The 26647-nt window shown below is 41.8% G+C and overlaps 1 protein-coding gene and 1 long non-coding RNA gene across 2 annotated transcripts in view; both read right to left on the minus strand.

Moving 5' to 3' along the window:
- The window catches only part of ZNF395 (zinc finger protein 395), a 28453-nt gene extending 17097 nt beyond the window's left edge, over positions 1 to 11356 (minus strand). The window contains exons 1-3 of the mRNA XM_004382188.3: positions 5963 to 11356; positions 4615 to 4847; positions 396 to 505 (exon numbers count right to left, since the gene is read on the minus strand). Coding sequence (XP_004382245.1) covers positions 396 to 505; positions 4615 to 4847; positions 5963 to 6214 — 595 coding nt within the window. The 5' untranslated portion in view covers positions 6215 to 11356. The remainder of the gene's footprint in view (positions 1 to 395; positions 506 to 4614; positions 4848 to 5962) is intronic.
- Positions 11357 to 12239: 883 nt separating this feature from the next.
- The window catches only part of LOC111821581 (uncharacterized), a 30439-nt gene continuing 16031 nt past the window's right edge, over positions 12240 to 26647 (minus strand). Inside the window, exons 2-3 of the long non-coding RNA XR_002824951.1 lie at positions 16881 to 17354; positions 12240 to 13395 (exon numbers count right to left, since the gene is read on the minus strand). This is a non-coding gene — a long non-coding RNA (uncharacterized LOC111821581). The remainder of the gene's footprint in view (positions 13396 to 16880; positions 17355 to 26647) is intronic.

The raw sequence follows: 26647 nt of genomic DNA on the forward strand, positions 1-26647 counted from the left end.
GGCATGAATTTTCTGAGGCCACTAGGGGACCATTTAGTATATTTCTACTGTTGTGAACTAAATATTTCTCCATTGGCCTTGTTGAGGTCCCCACCAATCTGCCTCACTCCACTTACTCCCGTAGAAGAACTTACTCAAGTGGCCAGAGAGGCTCAGTCCTGGGCTCAATCACCTTCACAATGCACCAGGAAACTTCTCCCCAGATGAGGACACTGAGGAAAAAGAATGGAAGCATCTAACTAAATATCACTCAGCAAGTCTGAGGTGGAAGCGAGAAGAGACTCCAGAAATACTACTGCCAGGTTGGTGATTTTCACAATTAGCTGCCGAAAGCAAGGGAAGTTAGTCCTGGGCATCTGCCACACCCAGAACCCATTGAGGCCCCACTTCCTCACCAGAAAAGTTGGCCTCAGCCCCAGGAGGACTCTGCACAATTGGGCTACAGGACAGGGATGTCAGTACCATGGCCGCCATCATCTCATCCATTTCCACTGCATCCGACTTCCTAGATTCAAATGGAAGAGTGTGAAAGGTTGCTTCCTGAAATACCTTATTCATGACTCTGTAGAACTAGACACTACTTCTGGTTATTTCCACATGATAATCTTACACTTCTGGACTGTCCCCTCCAAACCCCCACCCCAATCAGCTAGTGTATGTTCAAGTAATATAAGTAAAGTATGAAGGTGTCTTCTAATACTTTGTGAAAAATACTCATTCTAATTACGTTTACCATGTTAATCAACCCAAGTGTAGGCAGACTGGTCTCCATCCTACTGCTGACACCCTGAGGTAGCTCCATTCTCTCCTCACTTCTCTTCCTAATTCTGCAGCTTCAAGTGGAGAATTTTATTTAGAGGGAAGAGAGAAGAGTCAAAACAATAAAGTAAAGCACTGGGATAAGACACCCATTAGAATTAAAAAGCACTTAAAATTACCTCCCTTTTCCCATCTTATATTTAAATACAATAGGGAATAATAACCCTAACCAAGCCCTCCCTGAAGAAACATTCTGACAGCTTCTGAATGTCAACAGAACCTATTACGTAAGTCAGTGAGCATATAAACTAAAAACACTAAAATAAATTTCCCAGTGTAAATTTCAATGCTTTATACAACAGAGTTCCATACAACTTGATATGTAATTTTTCAAATCCATGTAAGGTTACATTGTTTGGAAGTAAAATTAGAGTTGTCTCTAATTTATAGTTTTATGAAAAGTTAGTCTGAAATAAACTTCGGGGTGCCCCATCTATTTCAAAAAATTGTATTAATCAATTCTTTATAATTCTTGGGTGTAAAGCAGCTAAATCAAGAGTATTAATGAACAAAACATATTAGCATCCCCTTTTAAGTATGATCTTTGTATTTCATTTCCACAGAATATAAAAAATTATTTGCCAGCACCCACTGAATACATAATCACAAATATTGTTGCTCTGGTCTGGTCTCAAAATACTGGGTCTACTGTCACTGAAGGGACACCCACAGACAAGATTAGGGACCATGTCAGAGAGTGAGGTGGGATAGGACTTAACTGTTGCACATCTTGTATATAAGACAGCCTGAACTGATAGGAGGTTCTAATCTTAAAAGGTCAACAGAGGGTATATAATACAGAAATCAAGATATATGTTCTCAGGGAAAAGTTACATAATAAAATTTTAAAGCAAAATATATACATTCTTTACTCATCATCTGTGGTTCTGAATAGCTAAACCAGGGGTCAGCAATTGTGGGCTGTGAGCCAAATCTGGCCTGCTGCCTGTTTTTGTATGGCCTGAGCTAAAAATGGTTTTTACATTTCTAAATGGTTCTTAAAAATCAAAAGAAGGATATTATTTCTTGGCACATGACACATGGTAATTATATGAAATTCAAATTTCAGCATCCATAAAGTTTTAGTGGAACACAACCACGCCCATTTATTTACGTACTGTGTATGGCTGCTTTTGTATGGCAGAGTTGAGTAGTTCTAACAGACACCTAAAATATTTACTATCTGGCCCATTCAGAAATAGTTTGCTGACTCTGAACTAAGCCACTCCTTCCCTGCCTCTTATTTTGAAAAACTGAGATCTGGTTGTAGTTTAAACATGAATGGGTAAAGAATAGCCCTTGGCCAAACCAAATATACATCATCCATAATAGTTACAGGGAAGAAAAGATGACATTCTGGGTTTTTAAAGGATGCAAGCCTTTCTTCTCTGTATCTCATCTGTCCAATATCTTTTTTTTTTAATTTTAATGTGCTTTAGGTGTAAGTTTATAGAGCAAATCAGTTTCTCAAAAATTTATACACCAATTGTTTCGGGACATTGGTTGCAATTCTTGCAATGTGTCAGCACTTTCCCCCTTTCCACCCCAGGTTCTCCGTGTCCGTTTATCCAGTTTTCCTGTCCCTTCCTGCTTTCTCATCTTTGCTTTTGGGCAGGTGTTGCTCATTTGGTCTCGTATACTTGATTGAACTGAGACACACATTCCTCATGTGTGTTGTTTATTTTATAGGCCTCTCTAATCTTTGGCTGAAAGGTTAACTTCAGGAGTGGCTTCAGTTGTGAGTTAGAATGGCATCCGGGGGCCATTGTTTCAGGGTTCCTCCAGTCTCCTTCAGACCAGTAAGTCTGGTTTTTGTTGTTTTTTTTTTTTTTTCCTTTTTGTGAATTTGAATTTTGTTCCACATTTTCTCCCACTCTGTCTGGGACCTTCTACTGTGATCCCTATCAGAGTGGCCAGTGGTGGTAGCTGGACCCCATCTAGTTCTTCGGAGCTCAGGCTAATGAAGGTTGTGGTTCATGTGGTCTATTAGTCTCCTGGACTTAATATTTTCCTGTGTCTTTGGTTTTCTTCATTCTCCTTCATTCCAGACGGGATGGGACCAATAGGTGTATCTTACATGGCTGCTCACAAGCTTTTAAGACCCCAGACACTACTCACCGAAGTAAGATGTAGAACGTTTTCTGTATGAATTATGTTATGCCAGTTGACCCAGATGTCCCCCAAGATCATGGTCTCCAGACCTCAGCCCCAGTAACTCAGTCCCTCAAGGTGTTTGAATGTGTCTAGGAAGCATCTATGACTTTGTCTTGGTCAAGTTATGCTGACTTCCCCTATATTGCGTGTTGTCTTTCCCTTCACCAAAGTCAACACTTGTCTGTATCTAGTTAGTGATTTCCCCTCCCCACCCTTCCTCCCTCGTAACCATCAAAGTTTTTTGGTTTTTTTCCCCGTGTGTAAACCTTTTCTTGAGTTTTTATAATAGTGGTCTCATACAGTATTTATCCTCTTGTGATTGACTTATTTCACTCAGCATAATGCCCTCCAGATTCATCCATGTTGTGAGATGTTTTGCGGATTCATCATTGTTCTTTAACATCACATAGTATTCCACTGTGTGTATGTGCCGTAATTTATTTATCTGTTCATCTGTTGATGGACACTTAGGTTGTTTCCATCTTTTTGCTATTGTGAATAATGCTGCAATGAACATGGGCGTGAATATGTCTATCAGTGGGACAGCTCTTAATTCTCTAGGATATATTCCCAGGAGTGGGATTGCTGGATCATATGCTATTTCTATTTCTAGTTTTTTAAGGAAGTGCCAGATCATTTTCCATGATGGTTGTACCATTTTACATTCCCACCAGCAGTGTATGAGTTCCAATCTCCCTGCAACCTCTCCAACATTTGTTATTTTCTGGGTTTTTTTGTTGTTATTTTGTTTTGTTTTTTTTTGGTTAGTGCCAGTAATGTTGGGGTGAGATGGTATCTCAATGTAGTTTTGATTTGCATTTCTCTAATGGCTAGTGATTGTGAGCATTTCCTCATGTGTCTGTTAGCCACCTGAATGTCTTCTTTAGTAAAGTGTCTGTTCATATCCTTTGATCATTTTTCAGCTGGATTATTTACCTTTCTGTTGTTAAGGTGTTAAAGTATTTTATAGATTTTTAAAGATTAGAATCTTGTCAGATATGTTGTAGCCAAAAATTTTTTCCCAGTCTGTGGGTTCTCTTCCCACTATTTGGTGAAGTCTTTTGCTGAGCATAAGTGTTTAATTTTTAGAAGATCCCAGTTATCTAGCTTATCTTCCAGAGTTTGTGTGTTGTCAGTTATAGTTTGTATCCTGTTAATGCTGTGTATTAGGGTCCCTAGCATTGTCCCTATTTTTTCTTCCATGATCTTTATAATATTAGGTTTTATATTGAGGTTTTTGATCCACTTTGGGTCAGTTTTTGTGTATGGTGTGAGGTATGGGTCCTGTTTCTTGTTTTTTTGCAGATGGAAATTCAGTTATGCCAACACCTTTGTCAAAGAGACTGTGTTTTCCCCCATTTAATGGACTTTGGCCCTTTCACAAATATCGGGTGGCCGTAGGTAGATGGATTTACATCTGGGTTCTTGATTCTACTACATTGGTCTATGTGTCTGACGTTGTACTAGTATCAGGCTGTTTCAACTACTGTTGCTATATAGTAGGTTCTGAGCCACTTGTCCAATATCTTGACTAGACACCTATGACTTGCACATTCTACCCCTCCATCACAAGACAGCCTACAACCTAACACTTCACATGACCCACACAACTTACAGAGCCCAAATTCTTCCCACACGAACCTCTTTGGGACGTCAATGTTCCTGGAGACAGGCCTGTAGGCTGGCACCTGGGCTCCCTGCTCTGTAGGTGGTACCTGGGAAATGGAGCCCTGCAGCTCTGCAAGCCACACCTCCTCTGCTTTGCAGCAGATTTGTAACTTCTGGTCCAACAGCCAGACAGTCACCTTATCCTCTGCCCAGCTGTGCTGCTCCACCAGTCCTGTATACTCTTGACCTCCATACCACACATAAACCTGAGAGGAAGAAAAACACAATAGTGGTCAGCACTTGGTAGTTCTTACCCCTAAAGAGTTCATATGCCCCAACTTCCAGGAGTCAGGATCTGCCTGCCATAAACTGCTTCTCTGACTTACTCATCTTTAATTCAGCTAGATGCTCCCAGGTACCTGGTTCCCGTCTGAAAACCCACACTAGCCAAACTGGACTGATTCTTCCCAAAACAGGTCCTTAATAAACTCTATAGACAGGAGTCAGTGAACAGTCAGTTTCTAGGGATTGATTTAAATTCGGAATCTGTGTCCATTCCTCCTGATTTCCTCCCTTGCCTTGCCTTTAATGTCCCCACGTATGTGCTGATTCCCAACTGCTGTCTTCAATTGCTCATACCCTGCATTTTTCCCTTCAGAGAATTCTCAGTCTACCTGGACAAGAGGACAGGGGGTGAAGAGGTAGACTGACCTGTCTCAAAGGGCACCTGGCATTGGCAGGACACTTTGCCTTGTGGGAAGAGAGGCCTGGAGAACACACGCTTCAGGGAGGGGAGATGGGAAGACAGAGTCTCTACTGAGCCCTTGAGAAGGCAATGAAAGAGAACCACATGTACCTGGATCTAATGCTAATATCAGGTACAGATGTGACTGGGCCCTGCTGCAAGGGAAGGGAAAAGGAAATCCAAATTGAATTCCAACTAAAGAAACACGTTCATCTCTTGAAAATATCTAAAGGTAATTCAAAGACGCAATCTTAGCTGGCTCTTTTAAGTCTGAGATTATTTCCCTTGTTTTGTAAAGTGGCAAACTGAGGGAGAATTAGGAGAAACGGACCCATGACCATACTTCGAACTGAGATTTTGAGTAGCCTAAAGCCCAGAACTGCAGATGTCAGGTCTTGCCAGCTTTCACTCCGGTTAATACTGTCATGAAGGAACCCTCGAGGAGCCCTGGGGCCCCTAATGATGGTACCTTCTCTTGGGAAGCCCACCTGCCCAAGGGTCCACATGGCCAGAAGGAAAAGGTCTGTGCTCAAACTGGTGCCCAAAGAGTTTCCTGCCTGACACGGGGGACATTCCTGGCCTTCCAGCCCCAGCCTGAGTAAAGCATACACCTGTACACATTGGGTACCAACCTACCTTCTGCCCAGGCTGAAAAGCCACCTGCTGGAGGCCTGAGATGCCAGGAGCCTTGAGGACTTCCTTGGGTTGTTCAGGGCAGGAACTGTCCTTATAGGCAAGGAAAGGCTGTGGAGCAGCCCTCTCCAGTAGCTCCACTTGAGGTTCCAAGGGCTGGACGGTCCCCGGTGGCCCATCTGAAGCAGTGGGTCCCAACACCCGGGCTCCCAAGAGGGACCGCTTACCAAGGCGCCGGGAAAGCACACTGGCCATGCTGCTGCCTTTCCTGGGGAGGCAAAGAGAGCAGAATCCTTTACCACTATCTGGAGGAATCTGAAAGCAGGGACTTCCTTCAGCATTCAATACGGCACCCTACACACAGAAGGAGCCAATGTCAGTTACATTGAATGAAACATCTTAAAGTAACTTTTACAATTTTTTTCTCTTTACAAAAATAGGACATTTAGAAAATACTGATAACCACAACAAAAAACAAATCACTCATAAACCTGCCTCCCAGAGGTACGTTACTCTTTTGTTGTATAGTGTTCCATGCTTTCTTCTACATGTTATTTATATATACTGTTATTTCTACAAAAATGGGATCATTGGTAAACTGAACTTTCACTTAATATACTGTGTAAGTTTTATTATATCATTAAATATTATTCTATAAAAACACTTCTAAAAGCCACACAGTATTTTCTTAGGTGGATGCATCACTGCTAATTTAACAAATCCCTTACTATTGTACGTTAAAGTTGTGTTCAATGCTTTGCTGTTTAAACTGCTCTGCCTGCAGTGAACATCCTGCTCTGCCTGCTGAACTTCAGCACACATACACATCAATCACTTTCTTAGCTTAAATTCCTGGATAAAATATTGCTAGGTCAAAGCATCTGTCTGACACATGCAGATTCCTAGGCTACTTGAAGATTAGTTGTCTTCAAAGCTGCAAAGAACCAGATATGAACCACGTCATTCGTCTCATTTTTACACTTTAGGAAACTAAAGCTGACAGCTTAAGTGTCTTGTTCATAGTGACAAACGTAGTTGGTGCCAGAGCTGGAACAAGGTCTAGTCTCCTTCCTCTCAATCCAGGGCTCTTTCCATTTTCCTGCTCTGCCTCGAAGTTGCCTGCACATTGCTTCCAACAGCACCTAGTGTCGGACCACTAATGTATTCAGGTGTCTTCAAAATGTAGGACAGCACGGCTGTTTATTCTTCCTGACAACCTGTGTTACCCTGACATAAACCAAACGAGACTATTCCATGCCTCGTCAACCTCATCCCACAACTGGCATCATGAGGGAAAGTTTCACTGATCACCCAGGGCTCAGGGGCTCATTTGAAAATGACACACATCATTTTAGCATCCTCTGGGATTCCAAGTACCTCTCATTTATCACACAACAACTCCAGAAAGCAGGGAAACAGGTAGTACTAGCCTCACCATTTTATACAGGAGAAGAGCTAGTGAAGAGATCAAAAAAAGAACCTTGGTTTCATGCTTCATTAGTTAAAATCCTCTTGCCTGAGGAAGGATTCTAACACCCTTGGCACTCAATGACCACAAGACTGGGCAGAGCCTTCAGAGGCCATCTGGGCCACTCCAGCTTCAAACACTCATACCATTCCAGAAAAGAGTAACTCCATCTTCCAGGTCTCTCCCATGAAAAAGGCTCTACAACTTCCCTCAGGAATCCACATCAGTCAACAACCTTCCTACTAGGAAATGCCTGCTCTAACCCACTTCCTCCCTGCTAAGTGAGATTCAGGGAAAAACATACTAGATCAGCTATCAGAGGACCCACGGTCAGTCCCCACTCAGTTTCAAGTCCCTTTAACCTCTCAGATCCTGTTTCCTCATCAATAAATCAGAACACTAATTACTATTCTTACCGACGCCTCACAGGATCAAATGAGAACATTTCTGAAGAAGCTCTTCACAAACTGTAAAGTGTGATATAAATGCAAAGTAACATTGATGTGATGAAGTCCAATCTAGCTCTAGCCTAAGTGGAAATAAACCGTTTGGGCATAGGCTTCTATGTAATTCTGTATTAGATTTACCTTTCAGAAAATTGACAAAATTTAGCTAGACTGACAAAGAAAAAAGAGAGAAGAAACTAAAGCCAAAACATTACAACTGACTCAACAAACTAAAAAGGATCATAAAAGAATACTACAAATTTGTACTCCAATAAACTTGATTACTTAGACGAAATGAATAAATTCCTAGTAGTACATAACCTACCTAAACTGACTCAAGAGGAAGTAGAAAATCTCAAAAGACCCATAACAAGTGAAGAAATTGAATTTGTAACCAGAAACCTCCCAACAAAGAAAAGCCCTGGACTCGATGTCTTTCACTGGGGAATTCTACCAGCCTTACCTTTCAGATCCTTACAAACATTACCTTTCCAGGATGAATAGTCCTTTTTTTTTTTTCCATTTAGGTGATATTTTTTAACCCTCACATCATTTGGATGGCTCACCACTGAACACCTTATTTATGTATATACACACTGTACTTATAGCTAACACTTGAGAGCATTGACTATTTTGCCAGACTCTGTGCTAAGTGGTTTACAGGCATTCTTTCACTCACAGGTACCATCCTTGTTCTACTCTTTAAAAAACTAAGTTTTACCACAATTTAAAAAAAAAGAACTAAGGCTCAGAAAGATTAAGAAACTTGACCAAAATCAAAGCTGGTAAGAAGCACAGTCAGGACGGGGACCCCAGGATCTGCTGACTTCAAAGTCTGTGTTTCTTACTGTTAAACCATGTTCTCCCTCCTCTTTCCAAATATGCTCTGGCTCTTCCTGTGACCTATGACATATGGCTTCCCATGCCCCTATTTCTCATTTTCTTTGGCTCCACTGACACCCATCTCCACCATCTACATCATAAATTGGGATCACAAGGTACCACTCAACCGCCAAAGAGTCCAGCTTTGTGCTCGCAACCACCAAATGCACACTCCTAACTTGTCACCCCTCCCATTTTCAGCTACTTGTTGCCCTTCTCACCAGCTTCATTCTCACAAGCTCCCCTCTGAGAACTGACTTTCATTCAATCACAGACAACAAGCCTGAACTTTGCAGTTCCCTCCCCACAAATCTGATTCCTTTGCTCCTACATACAGCCCCTGCTCCCAGGCCCAGGGTCTGCTGGCAGGAGGGGAAGGATCAGACCCAGCACACTGCAAACACCCTCCTTCTCCAGAGCCCTTGCAGTTCCTCAGCCTTCCTGTGGGTCTTCTTCTCTTGACTCCCTGGCACACTCACAGCTCTTCCAGATCCTCTGCTCCCTCCTATTCATTTATTTCCGTTAATTGAGGGCCTGATATGTGCAAAGCTAATCCCAGGTGCTGTAGCAAGTATAGCTTTCACATCCCTCCATACCAATGCCATTTCCCCTATCCGGAATGCCCTACCAGGCTAATTCCACCCAGTCTATAAAGCTTAGCATTTCAACACTGCCCTAACCACATTCCCACACACAAACCCATTCCTCTTTCCCAGCCCGCATTCACACCAAGAAAAAACCTGTCACCATAGCTATTGGTTCAAACTTTCTTTGAACAGTTCTATAAACCACCTTTATGTTTTACCCTCATTCAAAAGTACCTCAGCACTTTGTTTCGGTCCCATGTCATCTTCAGATCACCCTAATCCTAGCTTCTTTCCTAACCATCCCAGCAGATCATGCTAAAGAACATCTCCACAATAACACAAAGTAAATGGCAAAAATAATTTTAAAAAATAATAATAAAGTTGCAAATGTTAAGAAAAAGAGTGGTTTGTTTTACAAGTGTGTTATTCAAGCCTCAAGGGCTGGAATTAGATAGCATGGTATTTCTACCATGAATTCCCTAGGGGAAAAAAAAAAGATAAAAGTCAGAGTCTCAGCATTCATACAGGTGTCTGGTGATTTTACATTCAATAACACTGTATTAAAAAGCTTTACTAAAACAATAAAAAGGAAGAAAAATATAAGGAGTAAATTCTTTACCACTACAGAAAAATGTATAATCCCGTTGCTGGCGAACAGATTCTGACTCACAGTGACCCTATAGGTCAGAGTAGAACTGCCCCACAGGGTTTCCAAGGTGCGGCTAGTGGATTTGAATTACTGATCTTTTGATTAGCAGCCAAGCTCTTAACAACTTTGCTACCAGAGCATTGACCCTAAATCGGTTTTCGAAACTCAGTCACCTATGTTTGTCCTTGAAGTCTCAGGCCAGAAACAAACGCCTCTAACTCTCAGTTTGATTTTATTCAACTCAGAAGAGCACGGGGTGAAGTTGCAATGCCACTTAGAGACAGAAGATGGAAGCATCAATCCAGAGAAAGAGACAACCCTTTTCTTGACAAACATGGGGTGGCCACCCCCACTTTCCAGAACAGGAAGTCTGGGGTTTCTACCACTAAAAATGAAGAAAGGGTAGCATTTCCAAATTCCTGGGCTTCTAATCTTTAGACAGAGCCTGAAATGCTTGGCTAACAAACTCTAACAGTGCTTTTGTAAACCACTTTCTTTTTTTTTTTTTTTTTTAATTTAAAGAATACCTTTTGTTTTTAAGCATGCAACTTCCAAAATCTGCTGGGTTGGCATACACAGTGCCCACTTCAGGCTTGTTTCCATATACATTTGTCCCATTCTCTAGCTTTTCTCCTTTAACTGGCCCAAATTCCACACTGAAATACTATACGTTTTATTATTTATTTATAGTACTCCCAAATCACAATTTTTAAAAATAGAAGAGAGAGAAGGGAAAATATCTTTATTAAATGCCTAATACATACTGGCTTTCACAAATTGTATCTAATTTAACCCTCAGAACAATCTGAGATGAACATATCTTTTATTTCTGGTGAGGAATCTGGACCACAAAGAGATTAGGTTGCAGAGGCCACATGCTACTAGGGAACAGCAGCCCTAGGGTTTGAACCCATGTCCATCTGGTGTCAAAGACAACGTTCCTCCCATTATCCCAGTAGGTATAGGAGCTCTCAAAACAAAATACTCCATTAAATTGCATTTTACCTATATGGTATTTTTTCTCTATGTCAATGAACCTTGGTAAAAAAAAAAAAAAAATAGTTCCCAGTTCTACAAGTCTATACTTTTATTTCCTCATGCACTTTCTTTCCTTGAAAATCTCTTTTCCACCTGCATCTTACCCTCCTACCTACAAAATAAAGGTCAATGCCTTGGTCTGACCTCGTCAAACAGCCCAACTCACTGTTAATTATTTAGAGGTTTAGGAAGACCTTTATACACATACTGCCTTCTAAGAGGGCACTAAGGAGTACAGCCATAAGGCTCCTTAGAAGTGAGGATAGCGGACTGCTTCTCAAGTACTTTGGAGGAAAACATGCTTGGTAAGGTAGAGGGCCAGTGAAAAAGAGGAAGACCCTCAAAGGGATGGATTGACACAGTGGCTGTAACAATGGGCTCAAACAGCAACGATTGTGAGGATGGTGCAGGGCTGGGCAGCATTTCATTCTGTTGTACACAGGGTCACTATGAGTCGGGAGCAACTCCAGGGCACCTAACAACAACAACAGGGCACAAAGAGATAACGTAATGAATCCAAAAAGCTACTGAAAACTTTAGCTAACATTATACTGAGATTAACAGCATGGAAATGGAAAATCTGACAAATAATCTATGAAAACAATCTAGCCTAAGACAGTATCACTAGGTGGTATTCAATGCCTCATTTGTATTAACCAATGACTCATAACACTAAAGACAAACATAACTCTTAAACTTGTTATTGTGTTGTTAGGTGCCGTCGAGTTGGTTCCAACTCACAGCAACTCTATGTACAACAGAAAAAAAACACTGCCTGGTCCTGCACCATCCTCACAATCGTTGCTATGGTTGATCCCATTGTTGCAGCCACTGTGCCAATCCATCTTGTCGAAGGTCTTCCTCTTTTTTGCTGGCCCTCTACTTTAATAAGCATGATGTCCTTCTCCAGGGACTGGTCCCTCCTGATATGTCCAAAGTATGTGAGACAAAGTCTCACCATCCTCACTTCTAAGGAACATTCTGGCTGTACTTCCAAGGCATATTTGTTTTTCTGGCAGACCATGGTATATTCATTATTCTTTGCCAATACCATAACTCAAAGGCATCAATTCTTCTTCAGTCTTTCTTATTCTTTGTCCACCTTTTGTATGTGTATAAGGCAATTAAAAATACCATGGCTTGGGTCAGGTGCACCTTAGTCGTGAAAGTGACATCTTTGCTTTTTAGCACTTAAAAGAGATCTTCTGCAGTAGATTTGTCCAATGCAATACATCGTTTGATTTCTTGACTGGTGCTTCCATGGGCATTGATTGTGGATCCAAGTAAAATGAAATCCTTGACAACTTCAATAGTTCTTAAGCTTACTGAGGAGTAAATGTCTTTAAGGCATCCTAGTGGTGCAATAGTTAAGCGCATGGCTGCTAACCAAAAGGTAGGCAGCTTGAACACACCAGCGGCTCTGCAGGAGAAAAGACCTGGAGATCTGCTCCTGTACAGATTACAGCCTGGGAAACCCTATGGGGCAGTTCTACTTTGTCATACAGGGTGGCTACGAGTCAGAATCGACTGGGCAGCACACAACAAATGACTTTAGATCTACAGATAAAGAGTCTTTGGGGATCCAGAAGTGAATGAGAACATCTACAAAAGTCTACCATAAAGGTGGGTGGAGGAGGAATGCTAACCTCTGGGCCCTAGAGTGACTTTCCAGGATCTCTTGTTATTTTAGTACCTCAGGGCTTTGTTTGGGTTCCATACCATCTCAGAACCAAAATAAACACACCGATCTGTTGCCATCAAGTTGATTCCAACTCTTGGCAACCCCATGTGTTACAGTGTAGAACTGCTCCACAGTTTTCTTGGCTCTAATTCTTCCTGTAATTCTTAAAGAAGATCACCAGGCCTTTCTTTCATTGGCACCACTGGGTGGGTTCGAACCACCAACCTTTCAGTTAGTGGTCAACCATCTCCACATCTCCCTAATCCCAGTCTCTTTCCCAACCATTGCAGCAAATTATGCTAGGGTATCAAAGGTCCCACTCTCCCTTCCTAGTATGCTTCTACCATTTTAATTGTTGTTGTTGTGTGCCATCAAGTCGATTCCAAATCATTGTGACCCTATATGACAGAGTAGAACTGCCCCACAGGGTTTTCTAAGCTGTAAATCTTTACGGGAGCAAATCACTGGGTCTTTTCTCCCACAGGGCGGCTGGTAGATTCGAAATGCTGACCTTTCAGTTAGCAGCCAAGCACTCAACCACTGCACTACCAGGGCTCCTTATTGTAGCCTCCTTCAAACCTCTCTTCCCTGATCTCTACTTCTATTCACTCTTCTGTTGGTTTCTTCCTTGGGAGATATCAGAGGTCCATGTAAACCAGCCATCCCCTGATTTTCCATATGGTTCCTGAGCAGCAAAAAGAAATCAAGAAACATCTATTTCAGGGTAACAATAAAAGTATTTCAACATGTAGCCAAAATCCACTTCACGATTTTACATTCCTGAATTATGAAATTCCTTGATTAAAACAAGTAACTGACATTCATGTTAAAGAATAGTTCTAGGCTGATGTATAGTTTTAGGGGATCCTGAACTCTCTTGTGCTTCTCACCCCTACTGCTGTCACCACCAGGAGGAGTTAGCTGCCCCAGAATATGTATTTTCGTCTATGTCCAAAAGGGGTTAGCCCTTTTCCAGGCTCAGCAAACGTTAGTCCCTTAATGAGGACATCTGCCATCCATTAAATAACTAGAACAGACTAGTAAAACAAACCCTCTCTGTGGTTCTGAGTTGCAAATTGCTATTTGACACGTGACTGTTGTTAGACAACCACATCTCAGCACATGCAGGCATGTGCATGTACCCACACACACTGGCTGCTCTCTCCTACTCCCCAGGGACACCACAGCAAACCATGGACAACACCTAGGGGCACTTGTAAAACACAGGTCATAAGTCAAAGTGATTAATTATGTAAACAAAAAGGTTTTTTGTTTTTTTGTTTTTTTTAAGTTAAGGAAGTTGAAGTTTGTAGTAAGATTCCTATTTGCTAAAGCTTGGGTGCTTGCTACCTCTCTAATGAACAATTTATGAATCAAGGTGAGGAACATCAACCCTCCTGAAACAACAGTTTCAGGTTCTCTACTAAACCTCACCTTTCTGTATGTGTTTTGATCCCACTGGGTACCACTGCGTAGAAAAATAGTTCGAGTTTTTAGTTCTTTCGCCAATATTTTGCATATCATTCTTAATGTTTTATCAGCAAGTTGCTAATTTTTTTTTCCTTAAAATCTTTAAGAATTTTAACTTAATTTTTTTTTCAGTGTGATGCATTAAGCTTATCCAAAGACCAAAATGTCTGCAGCAAACTCTCTCTCTTATTTTACAACAAAACTCAATGGCGAATACATTCCTCAGCAATTCATTTTCAGCATTCTTAGCTAGGGAATATCTTCATTGACAGATGCCACGTGCACTTGCAAGCATACACAAGTAAATGCAAATGTATGTGTGATCGTCCTAGTTTGCAGCTCATGTGAACCTTAAGAAGCCCTTGTGGCACAACGGTTAACCACTAGGCTGCTAACCGAAAGGTTGGTGGTTTGAACTCACCCAGCGGCTCCGCAGGAGAAAGACCTGGTGATCTGTTCCTGTAAAAATTACAGCCTGGGAAACCCTATGGGGCAGTTCTACTCTGTCATGTGGGATCACTATGAGTCGGAATCGACTTGATGGCACCTAACAACAACAACAACATGTGAACCTTGGTAGAGCAGGCTGTCATACCCCATCATCACTACCCAACTGCTGCATAGTGGTTCTCAAGTCTTATTTTTTCTGAGATGCCTCTCCAAAGCGGGGGAAAAATACTTTACTGAGTACACAATGACCTTTTCTTCCCAGAGGACCCTCTGCCCAGTCTCGCTTTGGATAAAAACCCTACAGACAGCACTCAAGCCTCTCAGCTAAAACTTGTAGACCTCTGAAGTTATTCATCAAATCCTGTTATATGATTTTAAAAATGTATGTGTATGTGTATTTTTAGATTTCCCAGGACAAGCTTGAGATACACAGCACTGAGCATATTAGTGGTCAATTCAATAGCAATATTTCTAAATCAGCTGGTCAGTTAATGACAGTATGGATTCGGATTCTCAGGACATTCTAATTACAGTCTTTTTGCTGAACGTGTTCAAAAACTGGATTACACTGCATTGATGTATAATAGTTTAGGCTACCCATAAAGTTAAAATTATAGAATGTCAGGATTGACGGAAACCTTAAAGGTTAGTCAACTCCCATTCAGGGCTGGAATGCTCTCTACAGCATCCCCTGTGCATGAGCACCCAGCCTTCCCATTACTGTGAGAAACAGAGGTAATAGAATAATGGAAGAGAAAAATAAGGGCCTCAAATAGCAGTGCAACTCTCATATTCCAGCAGATGGGCCACAGAAGTAGGTCATCTGATCTGGTTACAGGGAATTCTCCCCAGAAATAATAAATGATCCTGATCAACAAATACTTTCGTTGGTCTGACTGCACAACAGTCATTCAGTCAAGTAAAAGGGATCGTTCTGTTTGCACACCGGCATGGAACAGAAGTATGTTCACAGTCCTATCTAGGAACAAATACACTTCCCCTTTCCTTCACACTTACCTCCCTATTTGCTTTCAGAAACACCAGTGCCCTTTGTCCATAACTCTGTAATGCATATACCATTCTGTATTAAACAAAATAGTTAGGGTTCAAGAACTATTTCAACTCAAACCAAGAGGACTGCCACTTCCCATAGACTGTAAGCCCTTGGAGGGTAAAGACCATTATCTTGCTTATCCCATGCAGATTTGTGATTTTAAAGAGATGATATTCTCAGGGGTGAGGAGAGACTCAGATTCAAGACTGATGTGTTATAAGAAATAATACCTGCCACCTGTCTTAAAATGAAGACCAAAAACAAACTAACCAGTTGCCATCAAATTGACCTTGTCTCATGGCAACTCCATGTGTGTCAGAGTAGAACGGTACTCCACAGGATTTTCTTTTTTTTAACTTATTTTGTTGTTGTTGTTGAGAATATACACAGCAAAACATACATCAATTCAACAGTTTCTACATGTACCATTTAGTGACACTGATTACATTCGAGTTGTGCAATCATTCTTACCCTCCTTTTCTGAGTTGTTCCTCTCTTAATAACATAAACTCACTGTCCAGTAAGGCTCCTATCTAATCTTTCAAGCTGCTGTTGTCAATTTGATCCCCACAGGGTTTTCAATGGCTGATTTTTCAGAAGTAGATTGCAAGGTCTTCCTTCTGAGGCACCTCTGGGTAGACTTGAACAGCCATCCTTTCAGCTAACAGCTGAGCTCTTAACAGCTTGTGTCACAGAAGGGTCAAAATAAAGAGGAGAAAAATAGCTTGAAACTTAGTTCTAAAACAGGTAGGAAACAGGTAGAAAACTCAGTTCTGAAAATGGGGAGAATACTACAGAGAAGCAGTTATAAGTGAAATTTGCTTACAAATGTGCCACATAAGGTGAAGAGGTTGTCTGGTGCTGTTTTGCACATGCATGGGGGGCTAAGCACACATTGCAGAGCGCGCGTACATGAATGCATGGGCCTGTGTGTGCGTGCAGGTGTGTGTGTGGTTAAACCTGATTTAAACTGTGAGAGTTACAGGAGGAGGCAAGGAGACAGATGATTGCTGAATTGGCACTTTATTCAGAACAGAAACGGGAGGAAAGGGGCTGGGAACTGAGTATTCCCGGAAGAACAAGCCCCAGACAACTAGCAGTTCTTTATAGCAGTTTTCAGAATAAGCTTATAAGAAACCTGCACATTAAATAAAACCACCAGTGAATGCTTGAAAGCCACCTGGGTTTATACTCACTTTAATAAACACGTTTGAGGGCTTCTTTTTTCCCAGCCTTGCAGCAACTGAATAAAATACAGTGGGGGAATATCATCCCCATTTTATAGCTGAGAAAACTGAGGATCTTCAAGAGCTTCACTTACGTGCCCAAAATCACAAAGCTAGCAAGTTGTGGAGTTTGCAGCTTTCCTAGGCCCTCCTGAATTCAGGTCTCTCTTCTCACAAGTGGAAACCCAGCAGCAGGATAGGGACTCTCTAGTTCATAGCTCGGATGCCTTTACGTTGCCTCATCTGGTCCTAGGTCCTGGTGGTGCAAGCAGTTTGCATCCAGCAGCTCCATGGAAAAAGGGCCTGGTGATCTGCTTCCATAAAGATTACAGCCAAGAAAACTCCATGCAGCAGTTCTACTCTGTAACACCTGGGGTCACCATGTATAGAGGGCCGACTCAATGGCAGCTAACAACAACAACATCTCATCTGGTCCTCGCAATGCTGTAAGGAAGAAAGTGTTTAAGTTTCATTGGGAAGAAGGGACCTACTGGAGGCACTTCAGTAATGATGAGCAAAAACTGACAACAAAAGAAAACCAAAAAACCAAACGAGTTTCTGTCAAGTTGACTCAGACTCACGGCCACCCTATGTGTGTCAGAGTAGAACTGTGCTCCATAGGGGTTTCAATGGTTGTGATCCTTCAGACATAGATAGCCAGGTCTTTCTTCTGAGGCACTTCAGGGTGGATTTGAACCTCCAACCTTTCAGTTAGCAGCTAAGCACTTAACCACTTGTGCAACCCAGGAACTCCTAACAACAGAAGAGTCACCACGAAAATATAAAATACAGACATGAGAATCTAAAAATCCTAAAAGTCAAGGGCCAGTTAGCTTAAGGCCCTTCATTTAAGTGGTTAAAGTATAAAAACTATTTGGAACTCAACATTCACTCACAAATAATCACAGTTCTTGAAGATGCCAAATAAAGGAGAATTACTCCAGGCAGTGAAATGGTTAAATTAGAAAACTGGTTTGGAGCTCAAGAGTCACTTAAATGAATTATCACATTCCTTGATAATGCCAAATAAACAGGCAGTGGGGTTTGTAGGGAGTGGGGTTTGTAGGGAGGTTTAGAGCTACCTACTGGCTTGCCTGGCGGGTTTGAGGGGGATAAAAGGCAGAAGCCCTCTCCTGTGGTGGGTAATCAGGGCACGGAGGGCTGCAGGTCCCCAAGAAAGGCATTACCCCATCTGGAGGCCCGGCCATGAGTGTGAAAGCCGAAATTAAAAATAAGAAACAATGCATACGCAGACAAGACTGATCAACTGACAGAAAAGATAATAAACATGTATGGAAAGGGATCAAGGTGCCACTAAAATACCCTTCAGGAATCCAAATCTCATCTGGGAACCATCCACCCAAAATGCAAGGTAATGGAAAATAAGCTGTAATGTTAGAAATTATAAGTCATAAGATAAGAAACATGTACTATAGGGATGACAGAACATTCTGGTTGCTGGTAACATAAAAAAATAAAAATAAAACCTGAACCAACAGCTAGATACCAGCATTGTCTGTCAGAGAACAAGTATGGCTGACAGGCCAATGGGAATAGCTCTGTCTGGTCAGAAAGGAGATATCAGGTGGTCGCGGATCAACTTTTAACCCAACTTTTCCCTTTATTCTGATATACAACAGTATCAGCTGCCATTGAGTCAATTCTGACTCATGGTGATCCCATGTGTGTCAGAGCAGAACTGTGCTCCATAGGTTTTCAATGGCTGATTTTTCAGAAGTAGATCACCAGGCCCATCTTCCGGGATTCTAGGTGAACTCAAACCTTCAACCTTTTGGTTAGCAGCCAAGTGCATTAACCATTTGCACAACCCAGGGGCACAATTCGGGCACATACTTGTTTTCTATTTTAGGATGGGGGGCAGCCCCCACCCCCGCAAGAAGCATGGTTTCAGAATCACCCTAGCATATTTTGGGAAATTTTGCTCTGTTCTCCAGGGAAGGGGTATGCCCTCCTACATGTCATGGGGGACTCGTAATACTAATGGGAATGCTTCTAATCCCTCAGGAGTGCTGTGGCTGGGGATGAGAAGGAAAGAGGGAGAAGCTGGATACCACTGAAGTAAGTACTAAAACTGACACATCAAGATGGACACCAAATATGTCCAGGAGTAGACTACATCTGACATTGCAGAGGAAGCTTCTCTAGGGAAACAGCAGGCTCTGCACTCAGAGACACGTAGGCCAGCCAGTTTGACCTGTGCGACCTTGGGCAATTAACCACCATTCAGAGCCTCAGTTTCCCCACCTTATCTGCAAAAATGGGTACCTACTTCACAGAGTTGTTATGAGGATAAAACATGCACAGTGTCCAGCATCTAGAAGGTACTCAACAGATGTGAGTTTCCTTCCCCCATTCCCCTATTTTTGACCAATGCTCCCATTGCCATCGAGTCAATTCCAACTCATAACGACCTATAGGACAGAGGAGAATAGTCCCATAGGGCTTCCAAGGCTATAATCTTTATAGAAGCAGACTGTCACATTTTTCTCCTGCAGAGTAGCTGGTAGTTCGAACCGCAATCTTTTGGTTAGCAGTTGAGCACCAGGGCTCCAAACCAGTGCTAGACTGCTAAGTAACACAATAAGCAACTCCGAGTGCTTAGTAGCTACTATACGGCGGTTATCTTAGTTATCTAGTGCTGCTATAACAGAAATACCACAAATGGGTGGCTTTAACAAAGAGAAATTTATTTTCTCACAGTTTAGGGGACTAGAAGTCAGAATTCAGTGTGCCAGCTCTAGTGGAAGACTTGCTCCCTCTGTTGGCTCTGGAGGAAGGTCCTTGTCTCTTCTGAGCTTCCGCTCCTAGACAATCTTCACGTGGTTTGACAACTGTCTCCCGCCATCTCTGCTTCTCTCACTTGCTTATGTCTCAAAAGAGATTGATTTAAGACACACCCTACACTAATCCTGTCTCATTAATATAACAAAGACAACCCATTCCCAAATGGGATAACCACAGGCATAGAGGTTAAGATTTACAACACATATTTTGGGGGGACACAATTCAATCCATAACAGGCGGCATATACAACCAAGGTTATAAAAAAATATTCTACCAGAACCAGTAATAACTCTAAGTACTAATGCTAATGGAAATCAAGAAGTTGACGATGAGTGAGCTGCTAACTGAAATCACAACAAAACTGATTTCAGCAAAAGAAGGGAACCTCAACCTATTTCACTTAAAGGCCTGCTGGCCAAAATGTACCCAACCCAGGCCAGGGCTCAGGGCTGAGAGTTCAACACGAACTCAGACAGGCTGTGACCCCAGAGCCCAAAGCCAATAACCAACCAGCCTCTGCCCATTCATTTCCCAGGTGATCTGGCCCCTGCTTGCCTCACTTTCAGCAAACAGGTCCCAATCCTGCTCTCCTCCCCCAAAGCCTAAATCTCAGTCTTGGTTCCCTGCCCAGTGTGGTTCAATGCCTGCCGCCAAACATCCCTGAGGCAGTACATGATCAGCCACTTTGAACTACTTCCAATGCCTGCTGCTTAGATCTTTCCAAATCTCTTGCCCCACGCAGCCGAAGCTTTAGTCTGTGGGTTCCAGTTATCCCGGATCCAGCCCAGTTGATAACAGTTCAGATCAACATAGGAGTTTCTTCAGCATCAACTCCAGAGGATCCCAAAAAAAGGGACACCACAGGACAAAAACATTGGCATCTTTAAAATTCTGCTGAGTGGCTGGATATTCAGACAGACATGTCCCCCATCCCCCAAAAAAAGCCAGTCTAAGTGAAGAGAATTCATCTCCACCAGCTGTTGTGGAGTTGACTCCAACTCCTGGCAACCCCATATGTGTCAGAGAAAAACTGCTCCACAGGGTTGGGTTTTCCATGGCTGATTTTCCAGAAGTAGGTCACGAGGACTTTCTTGAGGCATCCCTGGATGGACTCGAACCTCCAATTTTCGGTTAGCAGGTGAGCACATTAACCATTTACACCACCAGGGATTCCAAGTGAAGAGAATAAAGACACCATAAAGGAAGATAATTTACATGCATAGAGAAAAATGAGCGAAGTGGGGCAGGGGGGCTTGCCCAAGGCACAAACCACTAAAGAAGTACCTTAAACATGTTTCTTTAAAGAAAGTGGTCTCATGCCCCAATAACTGTGGGGCTGAAAATAGGCTCAAAGACAAAATGGAGAGGGGGGAATAAGCTAAATGAGTGCCCACCCCAGCCCTAGCTCAGGATATCGGGGTGTCCACTCTTGGGTGTTTTTTACTGTAATGGGCAGTGCGGAAGCATTAATCAAATAATGCTCACTGATGAGGAAGTTCTAAGCCAAAGTGACAAAATAAATGAGGGTAGATAAATCACAGAGACCAGATGGCCCACCTTGAGAGTTCTGAGAGAAGCGAAGGATGAAATTGGCTCTTGGGAAGCAAACCCAAGGGCCATGCCACAGCAATGGTGAGACCCAGCCTGGCCCAAAAGAGGGCAAGCCAAGGGGCTGACGCGCAGTGAGTCTCATCCCAGCAGATAGACTGTATTTAATTCGGGACCACAAGACTAGAATTTTTTCAGGAAACAGTAGTGTGATGTTCACAAGGAATAAAATCACATCTAACTACTTAATTAGGACTGTTACAGAGTAAACAGTCAAGAAAATAATAGGAAATCTTATACGCAATCTGCAGCCTTTCAAAGACTTATGTTCCAACAGCTATCATTTATCCAAAACTTTGTGCCAGTCACTTGCTAAGCATTTTATATACTGTACTTCATTTAGTCCCCCACTAATTCCATGAGATAAGAACCATTATCTTTCTTATTTTGTAGATGAGGAAACTGAGATTCAGGGAGGTTGAGTAATTTTCCCAAGACAACAGAGCTAGAAAGTGACAGAACTAAGATTTGAGCTTGAATATGTCTGATTCCAAAATCTATACTCTACTGCTATACAGCCAGTAAAATTGTGCATTGAGTAAGAGGCTGGACTCGGTGATCTCTTAAAAGTTCCTTGCTACTAAAAATTTGAGTCACCAAGAGGTTAATGTGGCGGGGTGGTTGTGACATGGAAGGAAAATCAGCATTTCTCTGGTTAACTAAGTATAAAGTATAGGGCTCCACCAGGATCACGGCTACAACTGTTCTTATTTAATGCTTCTACAAATATTTGAAAGAGAGTACACAGTCACACACTCAGGGTTGCAAATTAGCTGTAACTTTCCAACTATGTTACCTTGGGCAAATCACCTCGCTTCTATGTGCCTCAGTTTCCCCACCTCTAAAACGAGAAAAATATTAACTCGTATCCCAAGGGACAATTTGTCGCTTTAATGAGGCAATGCACTTTTTTTAAAAGTGCCTTGCTTAAAACTGGAAAACTAAAGGAAGAATTAGACAAATTATCAAATTCTGGAGACTCCAAAAGCTGGAGAGTAGAACAAGGCAAAGTATCAGTCAAGACCCACAAGATCTGAACAACACTATCAACCACCTTGACCTAATTGATACTCCAAGTGGACATGTCACATTCACCAAGATTGGGAAAAAAAAAAGTGACTTGCTTTTTAAGAGGCGACGCTCCTCTTCTTAGAGATTCTAATTTCCCAGGTCTGAAGGAGGTACCCAGGAAATACTGGGAAGACATAACATTGCATACTGAGCACCATGCCTGGCACAGATGCTCAATAAATTTTAGCTTAAAAAAAAGAGATCCTGAGCCAACATGGCGCTATAGACAGAAGCACCACGCCGTCCCTCCACAGCAAAGACCTGAAAAACTAAGCAAAACAGAGACAAATGTCAATCCTGGAACCCTAAGCATCAAATGAAGAGATAAAGAACTCAACCAAGCACTGAATGGAATAAGAAACTGACAGAGAACAAAGAGCGAGGAGTTATGAGCAGAGGCCCCCTATCAGCTAACGCAGCACAGATCCACCATCTTGGACTCCTGCCAGAGATCAGTGGACAGGGAGTACAGGAAAGCAGATTCACGGAGCTCCCAGCAGGAAACACAGCACCTGGTAACCAGCGAGATACACTTTCCCACCCCCCACCCTGTCTCCCCCTGCTCAACCTTTGCTGCTTCCTGGCTGGCCAATTCCTGGCTACCTGGTGGGCCGATTCCCATCTTCACAGAGGGCTGATTCCTGGCTTCCTGGGGGGCTGATTCACTGCTTCCCGGTGGGTCAATCCACCACTTCCCAGAGAGCTGTAACCCCAGCACAGGAGGCACCGGTTCCATGCTGCGCAGATTCGCCCTGCCCACACAGGCTGGCTTCTTCACTGCCATTTCTTTGTTGCTGGTGTTGCTTTTTTCAGCCTCTTTTGGTTTCTTCCCTGCCTCTTACCTCCTCCCCTTCCTTTCTCTTGAACTCCTAACTCCATGTGCCATCTTTGCTTCAGGGAGTTTGAGTAATTTTCAGCTGGGGAACTGCTTCCCTGGTCTGTTTCCCCAGTCCATGTGGCCACGCTGGTGGAATCCCTGAGGGCTTTTTTTTTTTTTTTTTTCTGTTTGTTTGTCTCCTTCTTTTTTCCCTTTTTATCTTTTTTCATTTTTCGGTTTCTCATTTCTTTCTACTTACCTTCTTTTCCAGTCTCCTGAATACCTGGTGCTGTGTATCATGTCCACCCCTTCTAGGCAGGCTGTACTGCAAGGCTTAGGAGCCACTTCCCCAGACTGTGCAGCCGTGCTGGTTGGATCCCTGGGAGCCCTTTTTTTTTATTGCATTTTATTTTTCTTTTTGTTTTTCTTCATTTCTCCGTTTCTTGTCTCTCCACTCCAACATCAAGCTCCTGTTTCTCTCTCCTCTCTCTCTTCTTTTTCATACCCAACCTAGCTCCACGCTCCACACATTACAACCACCCCTCCCTTCCTCCACCTATCTGTACCATATGCTGAACAATGCACTCCTGAGAAGCACAATCACGACCTCCTCGAACCTGCCCTGCACTGACCACCGGCTCTCCTAGTCGGCCCCAGTACGTGCCACAAGCAACCCATTCCAGCCCCTCCCCTTCAGCTGGACCTGCCCTGCTGCACCATAGCTGAGCCACTGGCCCTGCCCATTGGACAAGGAGGTGAAAAGTATGGGGTTCACAGACAAGCAAACAAAAAAGAACACATAGCCCATGTGCTCAGATATAACCAAATAAAACAAAAATGCAGGATGAAACAAATCTACATTCAATAAATGAAGAAAATAACTACTGAATATCTCGAAGACAGCAAACAATATCAAAACATATTAAAAAAACAGGACAGGATGGTTCTAGTAGGGGTCCAAAATAAAACACCAGATGACTTTCCAGTAGAAAAAAAGGCACTAGAACTACCTGATAGGGAATTCAAATCTCTAATACTCAGAGCTATCCAAGAACTAAAGCAAAAAGCAGACAAAAATGAGGAAAAAATTGACAAATTCATGGAAAATACAAACCAAAAAATGGAAGAATTCAGGAAAATAATACAGGAACAAAATGCAAAAATAAATTCACAACTAAAATCATATAAAAACAACAATTAGAAATCCAGAAGATATACAACAAGATTTCAGAAATGGACAGTGTCAGAGAAGGGCTGAGAAACAGGTTTGAAACAACTGAAGACAGGTCAGTGAAACTGAAGACAAGCACTTGGATACAAACTCTGAGGAAAAATCAGAAAAAAAATGAATAAATAAAAATGAAGAAACCCTGAGAATTATGTGGGATACAATCAAATGCAAAAATTTTCAAGTGACTGGAGTTCCAGAAATGGAGGTGAACGGTAAACAGAGAGGATCACTGAAGAATTGCTGACAGAAAACTTCCATAATATCATGAAGGATGAAAAGCTAAACATCCAAGAAGCTGAACGAACCCCATATAGGATAGAACCCAAAAGAAAATCACAAAGGCATATCATAATCACACTTACTAAAACCAAAGACAAACAAGCAATAATGAGAGCAGCTTGAGAAAAATGAAAAGTCACATACACAGGGGAGAAAATAAGACTAAGCTTTGATTACTCAGCAGAAACCATGCAGGCAAGAAGGCAATGGGATGACATATATAAATCCTTGAAAGAAAAAAATTGCCAACAAAGAATAATATACCCCGCAAAACTCTCATTCAAATATGATGGTGAAATAAGGACATTTCCAGATAAACAGAAATTAAGGGAATATGTAAAAACCAAACCAACCTTACAAGAATTATTAGAAGGAGTCCTTTTGTTTGAGAACAAACAACATCAGACGACAGCCTGAATCTAGGACACAACACAGCACCAGCCAGATACCAACCTAGTAAATGAACTTTCAAGGACTATCCAAAACCAAAAGATTTACAACACAGAACCAGAAAGGTTAATCTGAAAATGACAACAATGTCAGAACAACAAAGAGGGAATAAACAGTGTAGGTATAGAACTTTCTAATGGAGAGGAAGGCAAGGCAATATCAAGTAATAATAGACTGGTTCAAACTTAGGAAGATAAGGGTAAATTTCAAGGTAACCACAAAGAGAGTTAATAAACCTACTCATCAAACTAAAGAAGAAAGCAAAGTCTCAGTAAAAACAAATTCTACAAAAATGAAAGAAATGAAAAAAATCCACAAACAAAAAGAATTCAGCACAGGAGAGTAAGTGGAACAAAGAAATCGCCAGCACCACAAAAAAAAAGCACTACAAAATTACAACAATAAACTCACACCTATCAATAATTACACTGAACATAAATGGCCTAAATGCATCCATAAAGAGACAGACAGTGACAGAATAGATAAAAAAACAGGATCCATCAACATGCTATCTACAAGAGACACATCTTCGAAACAAAGACATAAATTTATTAAAAATCAAAGGATGGAAAAAAATATATCAAGCAAACAGCCACTAAAAAAGAGCACGACTGACAATACTAATCTCAGATAAAACAGACTTTAAATCAAAATCCACCATAAAAGACAAAGAAGAACACTATATAATGATTAAAGGGACAATCCAGCATGAAGACATAACAATAATAAATATCTATGCACCCAATGACAGGGCTCCAAAATACATAAAGCAAACTTTAACAGCAATGAAAAGCGAAATTGACAGTTCCACTGTAATAGTAGGAGACTTCAACACACCACTCTTGGTAAAAGACAGAACATCTAGAAAGAAACTCAACAAAGACACAGAAGACCTAAAGGCCACAATCAGCCAACAGGAACTCACAGACATATATAAAACACTCCACCCAACAGCTGCAAAGTACACATTCTTTTCCAATGCACAGGGAACGTTCTCCAGAATAAACCACATCTTAGGCCACAAAGCTACCCTCAACAAAATCCAAAACACTGAGATAATACAAAGTATCTTCTCTGATCACAACAGCCATCAAGGAAGAAATTAACAACAGGAAGAGCAAAGAAAAAAATCAATTACATGGAAACTAAATAACACCCTGCTTAAAAACCACTGGGTAATAAAAGGAATCAAGTATGGAATCAAAAAAAAATTCCTAGAATCAAATGAGAATGAAAACACATCATACCAAAACCTTCAGGACACAGCAAAGGCATGCTCAGAGGTCAATTTATAGCAATAGATGCACACATCAAAAAAGAAGAAAGGGACAAAATCAAAACGTTAACTACACATCTCGAACAAACAGAAAGAGAACAGCAAAAGAAGCCCACAGCCACCAGAAGAAAGGAAATAATAAAGATCAGAGGAGAAATAAATGAAATAGAGAATAGAAAAGCAATAGCAAGAATCAACAA

Source organism: Trichechus manatus, unplaced genomic scaffold, assembly GCF_000243295.1.
Source record: "Trichechus manatus latirostris isolate Lorelei unplaced genomic scaffold, TriManLat1.0 scaffold00091, whole genome shotgun sequence".
In the NCBI taxonomy this organism is placed as follows: Eukaryota; Metazoa; Chordata; class Mammalia; order Sirenia; family Trichechidae; genus Trichechus; species Trichechus manatus.